This window comes from Mustela nivalis (assembly GCF_964662115.1).
Source record: "Mustela nivalis genome assembly, chromosome: 6".
Lineage (NCBI taxonomy): Eukaryota > Metazoa > Chordata > Mammalia > Carnivora > Mustelidae > Mustela > Mustela nivalis.
The window spans coordinates 99,354,875-99,376,802 of NC_139025.1; the positions used below are offsets into that span (position 1 = coordinate 99,354,875).

Consider the following 21,928-nt stretch of genomic DNA (forward strand, 5'->3'; position numbering starts at 1 on the left):
AAAATGCTGCTTGTCTGACATGCAGTAAGTATCATCAGTAGCTGCGTCAGGTATGAAGGCTACGGGATGAAGCACTCACACGTGGGACTGATGTGACTACAAGCAGCTACCTATCTGGTGGCCCTTATCCATACCAAACTCAGGGAGTCTGTGGGATAAAGTCATGAAAAGAGACTGCTTCTTCTATTACTTGAAAATCACACAGATGCTTTTTCTTTTACACAAGGCAAACTCTAACAAGCACCAGGAAAACCTGTCTTATGATCCCTGCATTTGCTGACAGTATTTTCTTTTCTGTTCTTTTCTTTTTTTTTGAGTAGAGAGACTTAATGATCATTTGGTAAATAAGAACCGTAGTTATGAACCATTAATGACATCAAGGACATTTGCCTTCCCTATAAATAACCATATGCACCTCTCAAATACTGCATTCATTAGCAAGTAATTCAAGCTGTCTCGCCAGTGGAGTTGGTAACAGTCCTAATCTGACATTCCAAAGTAGCTGTATCTCTTGGGAAAACAAGGCTATTACCCACTATCATTTCTGTTTCGGCTTGACATCTGTGGAAATTTCAACACAGGTTACCCCTCCCCCTGTCTCCATAAAACTTTTACATAGCAGCTGATTAATTTTTTGGACAGAAGGAAGGCAAAGCCTTATCTGCTCCCCTCCCACTTCAGCCCAGAACCGGCCCCACCCCCAAGGGGGTCTCAGGCCACACAGTGAGATGCACAGCCCTCCCGTCACAAATCCCACAGCGCCAGGCGGGTGATGCCCAAACCAGGGCTCCAGGCAGTTTAGGAACGGCATGGTTTGTTTTTCAATTTCTGCAGTTCAAAATGTGGCATTCCCATGATGGGCTGCTTCTGAGTGTTTCTAGGAATTCCACATAAAGGAAATTAAGAGAGATTAATACACATTTTTGGATAATGGGCTCTGATATTATCGATGAGCTCAGGATTCCAGTGTTCAGTGGATATATCTGTTTTTTCTAACATGGGGTGCTTTGGAAATGAAACATCTGCAGGGTAAAAATAGTTTTTAAAAGCTACAGAATATTAGATAAGTCTTTTAAATAAATAGAAACAGTGTTAATAAAATTTTTAAAGTCAGGGCGAAAAAAATCTCTTCCTCACATGTTTTTCTATGGAGTATAAAGACATTATACATGGAGTATGAGACATTTTTATTAAGAGGTAACATATTACACTTAGTCAAAAAGGTGATAAAGCTTGACATTTATATTAAGGAATATTTCTTAGCTTCACTTTAGTGTAATCATCAGATGGATCATGGTGGGGGAGGGGCAGGGGACAGTGCACAAATGTTTTGGTTTGGCAAGGACTCCTGACTGCACCATTTCCAGGCGCCACAGGAAGGAAGGGTTCCGTTTTCCACTACCGAACAGGACTCTAAAGGCGTGATGAAACGGAATTCAGTGGACTAGGGGAAGGCAGGTAGAGGTAGCTGTGAATAAGTTCCGGAATGTCCCGAAGAGTTTCTGGTTAGTTCTGCCTCTTGCTTTGTGGTGATCATTGCTAGGCTCCCAATTTCCTTCTCTTTCTCCGTGCTAGGGAGAGGCAGAGGGCAGAAGGAGGGCAGTGGAACAATGGGGCCGTCCACAGCCTCCTGGGTGCTGCTGAATGGGGAAGAGGCAGGTGGATGCTGTGAAAGGGGGACCCTCCACCTACAGAGGGGGAAAATGCAGAGGGTTGGCAAAGAAAAATGCGTGTTTCCTCAGGTGTAAAATGACACTGACGGCCCCTTTGACCTGTGGTTCCTCCCAGTTCTTTAATGGTTCAAGTGGGCCTAATGGAACCATGTTTTCATAGTCTTTCAAACATCAAAATTCACTGAAATGGAACACCAGTATTGTGTTTAACACACAACCAAAGATAAAAGTTATTTACTGAAAACCCAATGAATTAATAAACTATGCTGCTTCCACTAAGTGACAGACAGTTTTATGGGTAACTTGAGGTTACATTAATAAAAATAAGCTTCATATGTCTGTTCAATAGGGACTATAAAATTGTGTTTTTCTTAAAAAAAAAAAAAAAAAAAAGAAATTGGATAGCAACAGTATCTGTGCTCAAAGAAGGAGCCCGAGTCTCAGCAGTTTATTAAAACAGAAAAAAGCCTCTAAAGTACATTTACGACCCTTTGTGTAAATAACGTTTACATAATTTAAACAATTTCTTCAGCTTTGCTGCCCCATCTGCCCAAGGCCCCGAAGTCCCTCCCGTCTCCAGGAGGAAGCAGGGAGAGCCATAAGGTCTCGCGGAGCCTGGGAGTTAATGGCATGTATCATTTACATTGAGGGCATGGCATGTTTGCAAACGGGCTCACCACTGAGTGATGAAATGTACAAATGGCTCGGAGAACTCTCCAACCGGAAGGACGGGCGAATCCTGGGATGGAGGAAAAACAAGTCACCAAAAGTCACAACAATTCCTTTTCTTCCTTTCCATGCGCCACCCCCCCCAACCCCTGCCCAGCTCCCCCAAGGAGCAGGATAAAGATGAATCTATAACAAGGATTCAGCACCATGTGGGAAGGAAAATAAGGCCTCATCCAATTAAAAAGACTGTCTACACCCTCTCCCACATGTTTACGTAAAAATGCCAAATTTAAAGCCACACACATTTTACAATGGTGAGAAACATGAGAGCAAAGAGGGAGGGAGGTGGAAACAGGACAATGATAGCCACGGGGTAGGAAAGAAGGTACGAAAGTGTAAATGAGAAATTAATGATTATTTAAGTAACACACAAATGGTCTTGTAATTAACAAAGAGCTGTGAAATTATTCTTGTGTTGACCTTTGTTTCTTTTACTGGATTTGCTATTTATTTACACTTTCCTTTTTATTTACATTTATTTGTATATTCAACTGCTCTTAACTGCTTGCTGAAGCATTTGGGTCAGGTTTTTTTGTTTGTTTTTGTTTTTTACTTTAATAGAAAGGCTTTTTACAGGGGAAGCTGTGTCCTGAAAAGAATTTTAGTCTATTTGCCAGTCTGGGCAAACTCGTCACATGTGTGAGAAAGGCTGTGAATTAAGGACCCAGTGAAAAACTCCCACCTTGACCACCAAACAGAACTGGGGCGGAGGTGGGAGCCACTTAAAAGAGCAGGAAACAACGAAGCCACAAATGACAACCACTGAGTAACACAGGGAGCAAACCCCATTACCATTTGCAAAGGAAGGCTTTAAGAATTTAGGAGTTTTTCCAAGAATGACAGAGAGCGCCACTGTGTTTATAGTGTAGCGGCTCAGGATGTAATGAAATTACACTGCAGAGTACTTTAACAGTCATCTCATTAGACCTACAGTTGGAACAAGAGAGCCACATAAAGTAGGCAGCTGCAAATGACTCCATTCCCATCTATTCTCATTTGCTATTAAAAATACCTTTCGGCGGCTTTTTTCCTCTCTGACATCCCTACACAAAGTGCCCTGCAAAGTATGATACATGCACCTATTTAAATTAACAAAGGAATGACTTATTTTAATCTCACTGTGCTTTGGAGTGCTTTGGCCATTTGGATGAGCAATATATCATTACATACAACCTTCCAGCGCTGCAGGCAAGAAACTCAGAGCATGCAGCATTTGGTGGGAGCCAAACAATTTCTCTAGCACACAACTGTGTCAAATGCGTGCATGTATTCATTATTGAGAACGAGAGGAAATAGCTTTGATGTAGTGGAAAAAAGAAGATGATAAAAGCACCTCTGCAATATGCGTGTCATTATCAATGGTGGCAGATAGATACAATTGCACAGCCTCCTATGTGATTAGTAAATATACATATAATTGCTGTGGCCAATTATCAGAAAAATGAGATCGGTAATTACAAGACAGAAAATTAACTAGAACTCTTATTAAGGCTTTGTTTCCAATTCAAACAATTGGAAACTGCTGGAAAATACAATTAAATCAAAAGGAACTGAGGGGGTCAAAGCAGCCAAAAAAAAAAAAAAATAATAAATAAATAAATAATAAATAAATCCCGAAGAGGTTAAAAGAACCTCTGTGAATGAAATGTGATTGAAATGATCCTTAGATTTTGCCTTTCTGTACTCTTTGAATTTACTCTATTCATCCAGATCAGGAGAAGGTTAGTAATCATAAACTTAAAATTCTCATCAGTAGAGAAAGGCTTCCGAAAAGAAAGGAAAACAAAGGAAAATGGGAGCGAAATAAAATCTTGCCAAGTTCAAAGGATTACATGCAGGCATTACACAGAGAGGACATGAAAAACAGGGGGCTGATGAAACCGTCCACTCAGAAGAAACAGGCGTGCAACAACATGACAAGTCTTCGATAAAGGTACTATAAAATGGCCACAGAAGTCCCATTGGTTTGAAGAGCAAAAATAAAACATGATATCAATTTCAGCCCGGCCTGTTTTAGGAAAGCCATATATATATCACGGCGCCTGCAAGATTCTACAAGGCACAGTTTAAGAAATGACATTTCACTGTCTCAGAAACAGTTAGTACAAAAACGGTTCAAAGTCTGAGGTGCAGAAACTATGGACCCCGATCAGGAAGTCAGTCCTCCAAGTCATCATTTCTGAAATTCTTCTGGAGGCTCTGGTCCTGGGAGTGTCTGAGTAGTAGTTGATTTTAAATGCGATGTTTAGGAAGATAAAAGCCTACTGCCTTAATGTGGCTGAATATTTACTAAGATGGTTAAAATTCTCGACTGGTTTTCTACAAAGATCCTGATATAAAACATGATGCTAATGTGGGCCTCATTTCAAAGTATGATACCAAGAGTAAATTAATGAATTATAGACCAGGCAACTTGATGAAGATGTCATTTTAACATGGATGAGAAACAAAACGAGGCAATGTGACATCTTTGCATGGGTAGTTAATTTTATTTAAGACCTGATATTGTAGCCTGTTAAGTTTCTCATAATATAAAACTAAGGAACACTGGGTGGTACCCATGAATAATTTATTTCACTTGTGAAAATGCCACCCCAAGTCGACTTTACAGAACCGCAGAGAGCAGAGTCTCATCTCAGGGGTGCCTGGAAAGAATCACTCATCAGAGATGCGGGGGGAAATTCTAATCTCACATGCATAATGCCAGATATTTCTTTTCCTTTTAAAAGCTGTGTCCTCTTGCATACCTCCAAGGAGAATTTTCTGAGATACAGAAGACTGACTGGCGGGGGGTTAGGGGGTGAGAGGGTGGGCGTGTGTAAGGGTGTGGTCAGAATGTCACGCACAAACATGGGGGGGCAGAGGGGTGAGCAGAGGAGTCCTCTGAGAGTCTCCTACTCCACACAAGCACGAAGGCTGCTAACACTCAGGAGGAAAGCAAATAAAGAGATTTGATGGTGTTCACCACACTGGGAGGATTTTTAGAGTATACTTTTCTCATTTTTATGCAAGTAAAACCAGAAGTTTGTTTAGAAGAGCATTGCAGGACACCTCCAAGAATCTGTCTGTTTCAAGCTGGAATTCAAATCTGCGCCAAGGAGGGAGGGAGAGAGGGAGGGAGGATCAGAGTGGAGCTGTCCCAGTTTCCCCACAGCTCCCAGGCAGGGGCAGCAACCAGTCACCACTGGGTTAGAAAGAGCCTGAGAACCCTGCCCAGGGGTTCAGGGGTCTAGTCAAGTCCTTGCTATTACGCATCAAAAACATGCTCTGTGAAACCTGGGTTCAGGGAAGATGAACGAATACATTTCAAAAACACAAACAGGAGCTGGAGAAGCAGTTACAGTAACAACTCTCAGGACTGGCTGAAACCAACTCTTAATGGTTAATAAAAGTCACTCTCCTTAAGACCCCAGGTGCTATACATCACCTTAAGGGCTTTTCTGGGGGAGGCTTTTCTGTTGAACTTCTAAGCACAGAGGTATGGAATGAAACTGTGGATAAAACCTTACCCAGAAGCCTCAACCTGAGATTCTAGTCCCCTATCAACTCTACAGTCCTGCTACAGGGACACAAGCTGGATCTTGTTATGGAGCCAGCAACTGTTATGTAAAAACAGCGGCCATCAACCATTTCAGTAAGCAGTTCTGGTCCTCAAGGAGGACAGTCTCCAAGTCTCAGAGGTTTCAGTAACTACCTGGTCAGCCCCTTGTGCTAAACAACTAGAACACAAGCACGTGTCATGCTAAGGAACAGCGAAGGACAATGGGAAAAAAGTTTGAGTGATGCCTTTGCCTTGTGAATAATGAACAGTTCAGGAAGGTCAACCCATTACAACTGAAACTGTTTAATTATTAATTATGCACAATCTATGAGCAAAAGGACAAGTTCAGAATGTTTAATGTATGCTAACTTCAACTGGACTCTCTCTGGGTATTTTGTTATTAGCACTTGTCAGCAAGGTACTCAGGCATAAAAAAGGCAAGCAGCAGAAAATTTGTGTGTGTGTGTGTGTGTGTGTGTGTGTGTGTATACCTACATACTCAAAGAGTAGGGGAGGAGGGGGAAGGAGGGCTGACTCCAGTCACTGGGGCTGCTAGTTCACTTGCAGACTAACTATGCCTGTAAGCACAGTTTGTGACCTTGAGAGCAGGCAGATAGGTTGGGTACTCCAAATACAGAAAATAGAGATGAGGCAAATGCTTTCAAAATCACTTATTTAAAAGAGAGATCATTATCAAAAGCATAGTTTTGTTTTGTTTTAAACTATGTTTCTTGGCTTCGGAAAGATCCAGGACAATGTTTGTGCATGAATGCCTGCCCACATGTGTGTGCACATGCGTGAGTGCCTGGAAAATGGGTAGAATCTGAATTCAGTGAATTGTATCAATGTCAATTTCCTGGTTGTGAAAACTGTACTATACTTATAAGCTATTAACACTGGGGGAAACTGAGTGAACGGTAAATAGGCTCTCTCCCTCTTATTATTTTTTAAAAAATTATTATTATTATTATTATTTTAGAGAGGGGGAGGGAAGGGACAGAGGGAGAAGGAAAGAATCTTAAGCAAGCTTTACACCCAGTGTGGAGCCTGATGTGGGACTTGATCTCACGATCCTGAGATAATGACCTGAGCCAAAATCAAGAGTCGGACATGTAACAGACTGAGCCACCCAGGTGCCCCTCTCCATACTATTTCTTACAACTGCATATGAATCTCAAATGATGTTGAAATGGAAAATTTAAAAAGAAAAAGGTAAGGAACTATTTTAAAAAACTCTGATGAGGTCCAGATTCCTGGCGGAGCTTAGTTTTGTATAAGTGGAAAGGCTGGCCAACTACTCAATGGAAAAAAGTTTAAAGAACTCAGCTTGAAAAAATATACCTGCATATTTAATTTCTGCCTTTAATACATAATTATAAATAATAATGAAACCTGAGAAGGATATGGTAGTTAATTCAAACATTGACAGGGCATAGGCATAAAATACTATGTAATAAAAATGGATAGTCATTCATTATTTATTGGTTCTTTCATTCAGTAATTTTCTTTCTTTTTTTTTTTTTTTAAGATTTTTATTTATTTATTTGACAGACAGAGATCACAAGTAGGCAGAGAGGCAGGCAGAGAGAGGAGGAAGCAGGTTCCCTGCTGAGCAGAGAGCCCGATGCGGGCCTCGATCCCAGGACCCTGAGATCATGACCTGAGCCGAAGGCAGAGGCTTTAACCCACTGAGCCACCCAGGCGCCCCATTCAGTAATTTTCTTGACCACCTACTGTGTCAAAGGCACTAAGCCTGGCATTGTGGGGGTGACTGATATTTAATCCATAACCTTAAAGAATTTGTGTACTATTTGGGGGAAAAGATGTATACCCCTAATAAACAGCCCTGCAAGGTGGAGGAAATCGCTAAGTAAGAGCTGGGCATTTGGGTTGTACTGGGGGGGCACTAAGTCTGGCCGGTACCCATGAGTTCATAAAGAAGAGTGACAGAGAACAGAGTATGGCGTCTGGAGGGCTGTACGAGACTGTCTCTGCCCTCCCACCTTCTTCCTTCCTCACTTCCAGAGAGCACCTGGGGTGGGCGCAGGAGGACGGGGAGCCACCTTGAGCGTTTTCATCTATGTTCTGTCCCCTTATCTTCATGCAAAATAGAAATTCCTTCAAACCAAGATTTTTTGACTGCTAGCAGTCAAAGAAGGAAGACAGAAGAAGGGCAACTTCTCAAAACTCTCAAGGCGTTGGCCACACTGTCAAATTCTAAAGGTCAGTTGTGATGTGGTTAGATTAAACCAGCCTGGCAAGTTACACAGAATATGGCAAGCCTTCTAACATTTTTTAATATCTTATTTTCAGATTTCATGGTGTCAAGCCATCAAGTCATCAGGTAGTTAAAGTCAGAGAACCATCTCAAGTCTGATCAATATTGAGTTAGTGCACTAACATTAAAAAAAAAAAAAATTTCTAATTTAAGCCTAATGTTCCCTTCGCCCAGCCCAACGATTTGTCTCTATGCTCTGGGATTCACACTAATTGCCACAGCTCTTTTAGATTGCTCCACTCCTGTCCACAGTGTTAGATCAAAGTTCGTTTGTAATTCCAGTGGCTTCATTTCAGGCAGAAAGCATTTTGCCTTGTTAGACCCCAAATCGGTTTTTGATTCTCCACTGTCCACTACCTTAAAATGACACTTTTGTGAGCAACTGCAGAATCCATAAGACAAATCTCCTTTTGACTAAGGAGGAAACCTGGTTTGTTTGGACAAAAGAAAGAAAAAAAACACACAAAAACCTGCGCCATCTCCTTTAAAGACCTCCACAGAAATGAATGTATAAACTAAAAATCTAACTGTCTGAAGTGTAGTCCAATGGTAGACTCTGGGAAATTAGCTCAGTGCTAATATTTTGAAGGTTCTCTGTGTTTCTAACTGGCAGCTGCTGCTCTAATGGACTGTGGGGGGGGGTGTAGGGTGGGTGAGGAGAAGGCAGGCACATCCTGAAAGAGAGACAAAGGTGGGAACGAGAGGGACAGGGGCTCTAGGTCAGCCAGAGAATGAGACAATAGTCCAGCGTAAGACATACATGCACCATAATTACACGTAGGAGTCGTACAAATTCAGACAGTGCTTATTAAATCGCTCACTTAAAAATGTGGCCACTCTGTGAGGAAACAACCGGTAATTTGACATTATCTATATTTTTGATTTCACAATGTGAACACAACTGACCGAATCTCTGGGGTGTGAGGAGGGACAACAGTGGGAATGAGGCTATGCCTTTAGGAAGGCTTGCAGATGGACGTCATCAGCAAAGAAAGCCTCTGACCCCCCCCCCCCCACCTTAGCTGGAGACCAGAAAGCCCTTCTTCTACTCATCCCACTCCACATCAAGCCGTGAGCAGAGAAAGTGAAAGACGATTCATTTCCACACTGGGTCACTCCATGCTCTGGGTTGCCAGATGTGACAAATTACATTTGTGGGCATTTTGGTGTGAAGCTCTATCCACTGGGTGTGGGCTGACAGTAGCAGCTCATTTAACTTGCCTCAGAAGGACATGGAACCAGGGGCAAAAGCCCTGAATTTCTGCCACTGAAACACCCACCTGACCTATAAACCCTTAAATCAAGGGAGAACCAGCTGTTAGCCAAATGAACATCACAACCAGATGGCTTATAAAAAAAAAAAACACCACAAAATATAAATGAACAGGTCTAAAGGAATCTGTCTGTAGGTAATTGGGAGGTGAGATTATGAAGCTCTTTCCTGTTTTTTTTTCCCCCTAAACATGTTGTAGAAGTTTTTCAGTACCAAGATAAAAGAGAAGAGGAAAAAAAACCTTTGTCATTAATATCAAAATTAATCCATCATTTAGTCTTTAATTTTTGGTCATTTAAAAGACTAATATTTACTTAGACATTTTTCTGAACCTATGGCAATGACCTCGGTGTTTTATTAAATTCCTTGAAAAGAGGTAGAGAACCGGAACATGGATTAATCTTTGAAACCATATTTACAGTTGCTTTCTCTCTGAAGCTAAAGGACAGCCCGTTTTTTTCTCTTTTTATTTTAGGTCACTTGTTGGTCATAGGCTATAGGTCACAGTATGATTTAGAGGTGTCCCTATGAACAGTACACACACACACTCACTGACATTCACATATACCTCCCTTTTTCATGGTGTGGGCAGAACAGCAAAAACACGCCTGGTCTCATACCAAAGGGACTGCATTTACAAAAGTAAAACCTGTTATTGTCCTCTCTGGAGCCTCCCAATGCATTTCCATTGCTTTTCCATAAAACACTGCTGCAAATAATCAAGCATGACCATTGACATCCACAAGATTGAGTTTTAGGAACCATTAAATGAGCTCACCCTCGTGGGAAGCCTCCTGCTCACGCTGGTCTAAAGGTAATTATTCAGCAATTCCTACCTGTGGTTTTACCTTGTCCCTATATGGTGTTTGAATTTCATACGCTGGTAAGGTCAATTTTTTTTCCTCAGGAAAAGTCCAGCTACACATGTTTGATCCAGGACTTAAATTGTAATGTTAAAGTACAGACTTCACCAGGTTCTATGTGCATAAGCGCTGATTAAAAGCCACCTGAGATTAACGGGAGACCATAACTATATTCAACAAAAACAAAAGAGGAAAAAAACTCAGGGAGTATAATAACCCTTAACAGATTCCGAAATGAAAGGAATGACTCCTCCTCTTTTTATAGGTAAGGGGTTAACGCAGAGATATCTGAACTACATGCACGTACCGTTCAAGGGCAAGAACCTGGCAGGTCCGTGTCCTGAAAAACCAACAAGCCATAACACTCACTATCAAGTCAGACTCCGAGAACTCACTGAAATCCAAAGACCACATCGTCACACTGTATGTCCTCCTGATGTTCACTCGACTGTTAGTTAAAATAATTACCGCCATTTGCCACCTGCACCGCAAGCTACGGAGAAGGGGGAAAAGCAGAACTTGCTGGGGCCGCTCCGTGCAGGAAGGCGGGTGGTGTTTGCTTACCTATTTTTATAAACGAATGCAAAGGCGACGTGAGCTGTGACTCAAAGGCTGAAAATTATATGTGAAATTGTGCTCTACCTGGTTCCAAACAATAAACTCGGAGAGAAGGGAATTTAAAGCTGGGTTAAGAAGATAGCGCATCAGTTTAAAATTAGCCAACATGAGAGGAACAAAGAGAGGGAGCCAGGGAGGGAAGAAGGGGGAGGAAGTGGAAAAAAAAAAAGAGAACTACATACTGTGAAATGAACAAGTTCAGTTAGAATGTTCATCAGGATTTGGAAAATCATAATGCCATCTGCTACTCTGGACCTCAGAACATCAGGGATCTCGTGGGCCCAGACGCTTCCATTTCCAGGAGGAAGGAAGGAACTTACACTCCCTGGAACACTGCCTCCATTCTGGAATGGAGGCAACACCCCAGCCGACCGGTTTGGAATCTCTTTGAGAACATTTGCACTGTTCACATACGCATTTCCCCTGGTTTAGGGAAAATGAACAGCACGCAAAATGATTACAGCAACTCGGCAGTGAGACCGAGTGGTGCCCCAGCCTGAGCTGCTGGGTAGCTGACCCTGGCATCCAGCTTGGGCTCAGGGTGTGTAGGTCCCATCATGGTGGATTAAATGAGCATTGTCCTACAGCTGGATAAGACTTCACAATAGAGCAACACATGTTAAATGACAGCAGCCAAAATTGGCCCCACCAGGCAACTGCCCATTCACAGAATGCTATTCATAGGCCTCACCACCAAGAAATTAATTCATTAATAATACATCAGCCTTCGTGGACAATTCAAAGAAAGCAACACAAAGCTACTTGTTCAATGACTGCCTAATGATGCAAAATTTTTCCTGGTTTAAAAAACCCAAACAAACAAAACCCAAATCTAACTGACTTATTGAAATCTAAATCATAGGGATGTTTATGCTAATATTTTGGTTAGTAAAAAAAGAAACGGAGGAAGTCTATCTACTGAATTCATTCAGTGCCACGAGGAAATAATAAAAAAATACAGATTTTTCTTCAGCATTAGCTAGCTAACAACAACTGAATTTATGTATCTGTGTATTTAAAAATTATCTTTTTTCCATTTAAATGACTTTGTACATCCTTCAGGATGTACAGGAAAAATTTTGCTTTTAACTTATTTCTTCTGTTACATTTTTTAAACTCACTTTCTTTCTCCTCCCTCCCGACAACTCATAAATATGAATTAAATATAATTATAAATGAACAGAACATTAACTTTTGGATTACTGCTGTGTTTTGGTAGAATGTTAATGTCATTTCTAAAGAAACAGTTATTACCAATAGAAAAAGTAATTACTAAAGGAATCATGGCCTTAATGTTAACCTATTTTCAATCTTCAAACCAGCCAAATTGCATTAATTTAAACATACTGAACTTTTCAAAGGAGGTATTAGATTTCCAAAGGTTGCCTTACATAAAAGAGGAGTATCAGTTTCCAGGGTCCCAATTAAATATTCCCAACACTATGGGACACAGGTCTAGCTCACAGTATCACTGGAGGACAAGACTATTGTGTATCCACTTGTATTAACTTACCAAGCTTCTAATGCCTCGGTCACTAACTCATACAAGTTCTAAGCATCATGGAATTGCGTATCAACAGCCATGTACCTGAATTGTTACAGTGGTCGTCACTGCGGTCAGAAGTTCGGGCCTGCCCGGGTCATCAGAGAGCTCAGGCCAGGGAGTCTTGTCTAAGGGTAAACTGCCTGCAGTTTTTTATCATGAAAAGAACCGGCCAGCCTTTGGATGCTGGGAGCAGGAGACAAGGACATGTTCCTTTTACTTTTTGCTAACTTCAGAAGCCAGAATTACGGCAAAGTCCCCCAGGCAAAAGAATAATAAAAAAAGAATGGATATTATTTCCTCTGGGGTTGGTTAATACCACTTTTTGAATTCCAGGGAGGTTTCTTTAGGCAACCATTTTCACCCCCACCAGAAACCCCCAGAGAGCACCTGCTTTGTTCATGGCCCAGAAGCTTCTCACTTAGTCAGCCCCCAGCAACCTGTCTGGGAATGAGTGATTCTGCAAGAATAATTTTTTTAAGACAACAGAGGGTTTAAGAGCCAAATCTTTTGTATATATAAATCTTTCTAAAAGGAGTCAAGCTCCTTCCTGCCGATTTAAGCAGATATGCAGAATAGAATTCAATTTTTTCTTAAAGTCCTGGAGTCATTCTTACAGACAGCGACACTGAGCTGTGTTGCAATACCTCCACGCCCTGGGGGCACGTCTGCAATGCTTTCTAAGTTGTTTTCTCTTACAGCTTTTAAAATAATCTCTCCTTCTGATGCTGGGATGTTCAGCTGTCACTTTTTGCTTCCATCAAGGTCAGTCATAGGGGAGTAAGTGGAAAGAGCCATATCCTTTGACTGCCACTCAGTTTCCTCATCTGTAAAATGGGGTGTTACGGGAAAGCAACATGTTTCCTTGGGGAAATGTCTTGTAAATCGTAAAAGTAAAGCCTAGACTTCTGAATTTTAATAAAGTACAATGTAAATTAGCTAAGTATCTTCTCATAATATACTCTCCCTTACTTTTTTTTGGATTTGTTTTTCTGCAGTGTTGAAAAAACAAGTAGTAAGTTCTTATAATTATGCATATATTCAACAAATATTTCATTCAACAAATATTTTTAAGTGACCACTAGTTGTGAGGTGCAGCATGAAGGCAGAAATGAAAAGCCTAACTTCAAGTTCTAGCTGGTAAACTACGTATAATTGGGTCTGAAACAGGAAAATAGTACAGTTTTTAAAAAAGATTTTATTTATTTGTCAGAGAGTAAGAGAGGGAACACAAGGAGGGGGAATAGCAGGCAGAGGGGAGAAGTGGCTCCCTGCTGAGCAAGGAACCCAATGTAGGGCTTGATCTCAGGACCCTGGGATCATGACCTGAGCTGAAGGCAGACACTTAACTGACTGAGCCACCCAGCTGTCCCTAATAACACAGCTTTTTTTTTTTTTTTAAGATTTTATTTATTTATTTGACAGACAGAGATCACAAGTAGGCAGAGAGAGAGGAGGAAGCAGGCTCCCTGCTGAGCAGAGAGCCCGGTGCGGAGCTCGGACCTGAGCCGAAGGCAGAGGCTTTAACCCGCTGAGCCACCCAGGAGCCCCTAATAACACAGTTTTAAATGAGGTGTGCAGTACCATCCTATGAACAGAATGCTAATCTTCATCCCGTAAACATGCCCTTCCCTCTGTGGGACCCATGCCAGCGAGGGCCTGACTGCCCAAGCCATGTGTTTCATCTCTGACCCCTGCTCTCTACTCTCCCCTACATCCAACTGTTCACCTAAGGCAGTTTATTTTGTCTCCTAAATACTCTTCAAACGTGCTTAGGCTAATTAAAAGCCCTCGGAATCTGATCAGAACTATAGCTTCCTAACTGCCCTTCCCAAACATCTTCACAACCCTGTCAGTGATTTCTCTGAAACAGAAATCTGGTTCTGTTGATCCCATTTAAAACTTTCAGGGCCCTCCCCCGGTAAAGGCCTTCAGGCACAGCACATAAAGATTCCCTGAAATATGGCCCTTGGCTCATCTCTTGATACTTTGCCAAGCACTGCAGCCCTGCTGAACTCTGTTGGGGCTTCTGCATCCGAGACTAACTCCTAACTGGCGCTTTGGGGTCCCATTCTCTGTAGAGACCTCTGGGACATTATCATCTCCTCTATCATCAGCTCTCTTGTCTGCATTTCCCAGCACCTGGTTACACTGTTATTAGAGGAGTTAGATAGCTGCAAATATCATTAAAAACCTTATCATAAAAATCCTATTTATGTGAGTGGTTAAAATGAGAATCAGTGTGGTCCTCTGAGAGCTCAGAGGATCAAATCTCATACCACTTACCTACATCCAATTTAGTTTAAAGTGATCTGTTTATATATGACTGTTTACTGGTCTGCCTTGTGGACTACAGCACAAACATTTTAATGGTGACAACTGCATTCCTATCCCCAATACCTAGTTCTAGGATTAATACAGGTTTACAGAATGATTGTTTGGGATAAAATCAATGGTTTTCATACTATAATCTATAGAACTTCGAGAACTTTTATGAGTGTGCCAAGGGTGGGGTAGACATAGGGTCGAGGTCTAAGTCTTCCACCCTCTGAGAAAATTAAAATGGCTTCAAAGTCTAAAAAAATAAATTTAACACTGTTGTGTGCCAAACAAGAACAAGAAAGTGAAAAGAAAATCCATTGGATGGGGGGAGATATTCAGCTTCTTATACCTAGAATATATAAAGAACTGTTACAACTCAATAATGAGAAAAATAGCCCAATTCAAAAATGGACAGTGGAATTAAACACACCTTTCTCCAAAGAAGATATTCAATAGCTCATCAACACATGAATATATGTTCAACATCTTTAATTACAATGGAAATGGAAATCACAACCACAGTGAGAGACTACTTCCCATCCACCAGGATGACTATAATTAAAAAGAACCCCAGGGACGCCTGGGTGGCTCAGTGGGTTAAGCTGCTGCCTTCGGCTCAGGTCATGATCTCAGGATCCTGGGATCAAGCCCCACATCGGGCTCTCTGCTCAGCAGGGAGCCTGCTTCCTCCTCTCTCTCTGCCTGCCTCTCTGCCTGCTTGTGATCTCTCTCTGTCAAATAAATAAATAAAATCTTAAAAAAAAAAAAAAAAAGAACCCCAGAAAACAGCAAGTGCTGGCAAGGATGTGGAGAAATCTGAACCCTCATGGTGGGTTGGTGGGAATGAACATAGTACAGTTGTTAGGAAATACAGTTTGGAAATTCATCAAAAAATTAAACAGAATTTTCTTTTCTTTTTTTTTTTTTAAACAGAATTTTCATATGACCCAGCAATTCTACTCCTAGGTATATATATGAGAGGGCGGAGAACATATGTCCATGTAAAAACTTGCACATGGATGTTCATAACATCATTATTCATAATAGCCAAAAAGCAGAAACAGCCCAATGTTCATCAACTGATAAAATAAACAGAATGTGGTATATCCATACAATGGAACATTACTTGGTCATAAATAGGAACAAAATACTGACAAATGACTACAACATGGAAGTACTCTGAAAACATTATATTAAATGAAAGAAACCAAACTTACAAAAACCAGATATTACATGGTCCAACTTATATGAAATGTTCACAATGGGGAAATCCATTGGGATAGAAAGCAGATTAATTAGTGGTTGCCAGGGATTAGAAGGGACAGAGGAATTATGAGTGACTGCTAACAGGTACCGGGGTTCTTCTGGAGTGATGGAAATGTTCTGGAACTGAGGTGTGTACTTTAAAAGGGAGAATTTTATGTTATGTAAATTATTATTTCAATAAAAAATTTTTCAAAGAAGGAAAGATAGAAATAAGTTTCTCTGGGCTGGCCTCTGTTCTTAGCTGCTGTGTTATAGGACAAAGGCCCTTTTCTGCTAGATAGAATGGACCTCAGTAGAAGAAAAGACAAACCTAGACCACATTCTGGTTTGTGTAGGACTAGCCCTGCCAGAAAAATGTGTGTTTTTTTGTTTTGTTTTGTTTTGAAGTTTACTCCAAGGAGCATTTACTGAGACCCTGGTTGGGCCATTATCTCTACCAGGTGTTGGGATAAATTCCTGTGCTGGGTGACTTCATGATCCAGTGAAAGACCAACTCATGAACTAAATTTGATTCCGTATGGAAAAAGCTGTAATAAAGCTGCCTAGCATTGGGCAGGAGCGCAGCAGGATAGAAGAGTGGGAAGGTAAGAGAGACAGCTTCAAAGAGGAGATGGCATTTGAGCTGGGCTTTGGAGGATGCTTAGGGCATGGACCAAGTGAAAAGGAAGAGGAGGTCATTCCAAGCAGGGGGGTGAGCACCACCACAGGTGTGAAAGTGAGGAACAACTCTCAAGTCACTGGCTAACCCAAAGGGAGGCTAAAAAAAATATTGTGAGAGTCTCAAATGCCGGGCTAAGAAGTTTAGCTATTACCACTGGAAGCTTTGAGAGGCTGAGATCTGTATTTCTAAAAAGGCAACTCTGTGGAGGTGAAGTGGTAGGAAAGAAAAGGCAGAGAGAAAAGCTTAGAAGCTTTTTAATAACGTGCTTTCAAAAGCAGACTCTTCCCTCCTTTCCTTCCCCTTTTCCTGGTCCTCAATCTTCTCATCCCCTTCTTCACGTGTCACCCTCTGCTAGAACAGAGATGTTAGCTGCCCCTTGATTTGCCTGGTTCCTGTCCAAGTGCCCAGCTGTGTGATCAACCTCCACCCTCTTCCACCAATGGGCACTGGCAATCAAATGCTGTTTTCTTCTTTTGGCAAAGGACATGTTTGCTGGCATTTCTAGAAACTATTAGAGGAACCTCATCTAAGTGAAGAGTTCTTGTGAATTCAGGTGTTTGGTGGTGTGGATGATTGTCCCCATTCATAAGGACTCTTTAATGTCACTATAATGATGTGCATATGACAGTCAGCAGCTAAGTAAAGAGTGGAGGCTCTCATGTCTTCATTAAAATTTGTGGTTAAATAGTTGTAAGACTTCACTGAAGGCAAAGACTTCTTATAAGTGGAAATTTGTAATGATGGGCTATTATTATTATTATTACTATTGCCAACAGTCTGTTCCCATCTTAAGCTTTATTTTACTCATCATGGACAAGCACACAGGAACACCCCTGCCACCCCAACTTCCTCCAGTTCTTGCCTATCATTCTGCTGCCTACTTTGTTTCCATCTTCCTTCCCCCATCCCCACTGTGGCCTTCTTGTCCAGCCCCCTTTCCTAGCCACAGACCTTACAGGGAAAGACAACCCCTCCCCTACTTCCCACCCTGAGGCACAAAAGCCTCCTTTTCAGAGCTGCAGTTTGCTACCACTCTATCTATCGGCCTGGAACCCTGGCATTGTTGCAGTGATTCTACTTTCTTGATGGTGTCCTTTGACACACAAACATTTTATATTTCGATGAAGTACAATTTTTTTCCTTGCTTATGCTATCGGGTGTCCTAGCTAAGAAACTGTGACCTAAATCACGGTCATGAAGATTTACATTTATGTTTCCTTTTAGGAGTTTCACAACTTTAGCTCTTACATTTAGGTCTTTGAACTCTTTTGAATTAATTTTTATGTATGATGTGATCGGTAGGGGTCCAAATTCATGCTTTTGCATGTGGCTGTCCAATGGTCCCAGCATCATTTGTTGAAAAAAATGATTCTTTTACCATTGAATGGTCTTGGCATCCTCGTTGGAAAACAACTGAACATGGATATGTGGGTTTATCTCTGGACTCTCAATTCTATTCCATATGTCTGTCCTTATGCCAGCACCATACTATCTTGACTATGGCAATTTTGGAGTGTTGAAATCAGGAACCATGAATCCTCCAACTCTCTTTTTTCCCCCAAGGCTGTTTTGTTCCCAAGTTCCTTGCATTTGCCTATGCATTCTGGGATCAGTCCATCCATTTCTGCAAGAGCCCACTGGGATTCTGACGGAGACGGCACTGAATCTGTACATCAATTTGGGGAGTAATGCCACCTTAAGAATATTAAGTCTTCTATTCCCTGAACATGGGATGTCTTTCCATTTATTCAGGTCTTAAATTTCTTTCAATAGTGTTTTGTAGTTTTCCCCTTTTGTTAAATATCTTCTTAAGTCTTTTATTCTCTTTGATTCTTTTAATAACTTGAACTATCTTAATTTCATTTTGAATTACAAGTGTATAGAAATACAACTGATTTTTGGGGCACCTGGGTGGCTGAGTTAGTTGAGCATCTGACTTTTGGTTTCAGCTCAAGTCATGAGCTCATGGGTCATGAGATCAAGCCCAGCACTGGGTTCCACACTCAGGAGGGATTCTGCTTGAAGATTCTCTCCTTCTGCCCCCACTCATGGGCATACATGTGTGCTTTCTCTAAAATAAATAAATCTAAAGAAAAAGAAATACAATTGATTTTTGTGTGTTCTTGTATCCTACAACCCTGTTGAACTCATTTATCAAAAATTTCTTGTGTGTATTTTCCAGTGTTTTATATATCATGTCATCTATAATATAGTTTTGCTTCTTCCTTTTCAACCTGGATGCCTTTTTACTTGACTAATTTTCCTGTGTAGAGTCTCTATACAAAGTCAAGTAGAAGTAGTGAGAGTGAATATCTTTGTCTTTTCCCGAGTTTAGTTGGGGGAAAGCTCTTTTAGTCTTTATCATGAAGTATGATGTTAGCTCTGAGGCTTTAGTAGATGTTCCTTATCAGGGTGTCGAAGTCCCCTTCTCTTCCAACTCTGTTAAGTGTTGTTGTTGTTGTTGTTTTTTTAATCAAGAAAGGGTGGTAGATTTTTGTTAAATGCTTTTTTTACATCTACTGAAATGACCATGGGATTTTGCTTTCTATTCTACAATATGGTGTATTATGTTGACCAATTTTCACTCGGCCAAACTTGGATTTCTGGGATAAATCCCACTTGATCAATATGTGTAATTTTATATGCTGCTTGATTCAGTTTGCTGGTATTTTCTTGAGCATTTTTGAATCTATACTGATAAGAGAAACTGGTCCATAGTTTTCTTGTGAAGTCTGTTTGGCTTTGGTATCGGGATATTACTGGCCTCCTAGAAGAAGTTAGGAAATATTCCCTTCTCTTCTCTTTTTTGGAAGAGTTTGAGAAGGATTGGTGTTAAATCTTCTTTAAACATTTGGCACAATGTTTCCACCCATGAAATCCTATGGTCCTGGGCTTCCCTGTGTGGGAAGTTCTAAAAAATTGTGTTTACTTGTTATCAGTCTACTCTGATTCTGTATTTCGTCCTGAGTCAATACTGGTAGTATTGTGTTTTCCTAGGAATTTGTCCACATCATCCAGGTTATTCAATTTGCTGGCATATGATTCATGTCATTTTCTTATATTCCTTTCTAATTCTGTAAGGTTGGCAGTAAGGAGCCTGCTTTCATTCCTGATTTCAGACATTTGAGTCTTCTCTCTCTCTCTATTTGGTCAGTCTAACTAAAGGTTTGTCAATTTTGCTGATCTTTTCAAAGTACCTACTTTTGGTTTCATTGACTCTCTCTCTTGTTTTTCTATTCTCTGTTCTGTTTATTTCCACTCTAATTTTATTATTGCCTTCCTTCTGCCTGCTTTGAATATGATTTGCTCTTCTTCTAGTTTCTTCCAGTAGGAGGTTAGGTGTTTGATTTGAGATCTTCCTTCCTTTTCAATGCAGGCATTTACAGCTAAAAATTTACCCCTGAACATTGCTTTTGCTGCATCCCATGAGTTCTGGTATGCTGTGATTTCATTTTTGCTCATCTCAAAGTATTTGCTAATTTCCCTTGGGATTTATTCTTTGTCTCATTGGTTATATATATGCTGGCAGTGTACTGTTTCCATACATTTGTATTTTCCTTCTGTTTTTTTTTTCCCACCTGAGCCTGTTGGCTCCTCAGCCAGCTGTACATTTAATATCCGTACTCTGTCTATGCCACTGCCCTCTATCAAAGCCCTGCTCTGCATCCACCTTTCTTTAGAAAGCCTTCCTGGAGTGAGCAGAAGAGATAAACTCTCCAGCAGACCCACCCAGATGTTCTACGTAGTAGAGTACTATGCCATGACATTCCTAAGGCCAAATCCTTTTTCCTTTCGATTCACAGCAGGGAAGAACCGTCAGTGTATCTCAGAATTACTGAGCTAGCACCTTCAACCATCAAGCCTGTTGTTTGTGTACACACCTCTAATCATAGCTCATTACTAACCACTAAAAGTTTGTGTTTCTATTTCAGAATATAAATTTTGGGAATTTCACAAATCTTGTTTTTAAAAAAATTTAATTTTTTTAAAATTAAAATTCTTAAAAACATTTTTTACTTGAGTACAGTTGACACACAATGTTACATTAGTTTCAGGTATACAATACAGTGACTTGACAACTCTATACATTATGCTATGCACGCCACAGGTGTAGCAACCATCTGTCACCATACGGTACTATCAGTATCATTGAATATATTCCCTATGCTATAGCTTTCATCCCTATGACTTATTCATTCCATAACTGGAGGCCTGTACCTTCCACTGCTCTTCACGCATTTTGCTCCCCCTCCCCTGCCTCAAGCTCTGGCAACCACCAGCGTGTTCTCTGTATTGATGAGTCTGTTTCCACTTTTATTTGTTATTTTAGAGTCCACATATAAGTGAAATCATACAGTATTTGTCTTTTACTGCCTGACTTATTTCACTTGGTATGATACCCTCTAGGTTCACCTATGTTGTCACAAATGGCAAGATCTTATTTTTTTTTTTATGGCTGAGTAACATTCTGCTGTGTGTGTGCATGTGTGTGTATGTGTGGGTGTACACACACACATCTCTTTACCTATTCATCTATCAATGGACACTTGGGTTCTTTGATAACTTGGCTATAATAAATACTGCTGCAATGAATACAGGTGTGCACACACCTTTTCAAGTTAGTGTTTTTGTTCTCTTTGGCTAAATATGCAGTAATGGGATTACTGGATCATAGGGTAGCTCTATTTTTAACTTTTTGAAGAACCCTCCATGCTGCTTTCCACAATGGCTGCGCCAGTTTATATTCTCACTAACAGTGCATGAGGGTTCCCTTTTCTCGACATCCTCACCAGTACTTGTTATTTCTTGTCTTCTTGATTCTAGCTATTCTGACAGGGGTAAGGCGATAGCTCATTGTGGTTTTGATTTGCATTTCCCTGATGATTAGTGATGTTGAGCATCATTTCATGTGTCTGTTGGCCTTGTAGTTCTAAGAAATCAACACTTTCATGTAGAAGATATTTCTGATCAGGTATAAGCATGACTTAAAAAGAATTCACTTTTTACTAGTAAAGTGAATAAACATAAGTCTAAATCAGGGATTTGCTAATTGTCTTGCTGTGCACCTACAGATGTTAGATAGGAATTTATTTTTAGCCATAATATGTTTGAAACGTATATACTGAGACTAATAATCCACTTTTCTGGTTGTCATATTTCA

At 40.7% G+C, this 21,928-nt stretch overlaps 1 protein-coding gene across 9 annotated transcripts in view; it reads right to left on the reverse strand.

Moving 5' to 3' along the window:
• The window catches only part of MAP2K5 (mitogen-activated protein kinase kinase 5), a 260,586-nt gene that overhangs the window by 38,833 nt on the left and 199,825 nt on the right, over positions 1-21,928 (reverse strand). For 6 of the 9 annotated variants that reach the window (XM_082737007.1, XM_082737004.1, XM_082737006.1 and 3 more), the window contains one exon: positions 2,351-2,412. The exons of the other annotated variants lie outside the window; for them this stretch is intronic. In XM_082737007.1, coding sequence (XP_082593133.1) covers positions 2,351-2,412 — 62 coding nt within the window. The remainder of the gene's footprint in view (positions 1-2,350; positions 2,413-21,928) is intronic. 9 annotated transcript variants of the gene reach the window in all.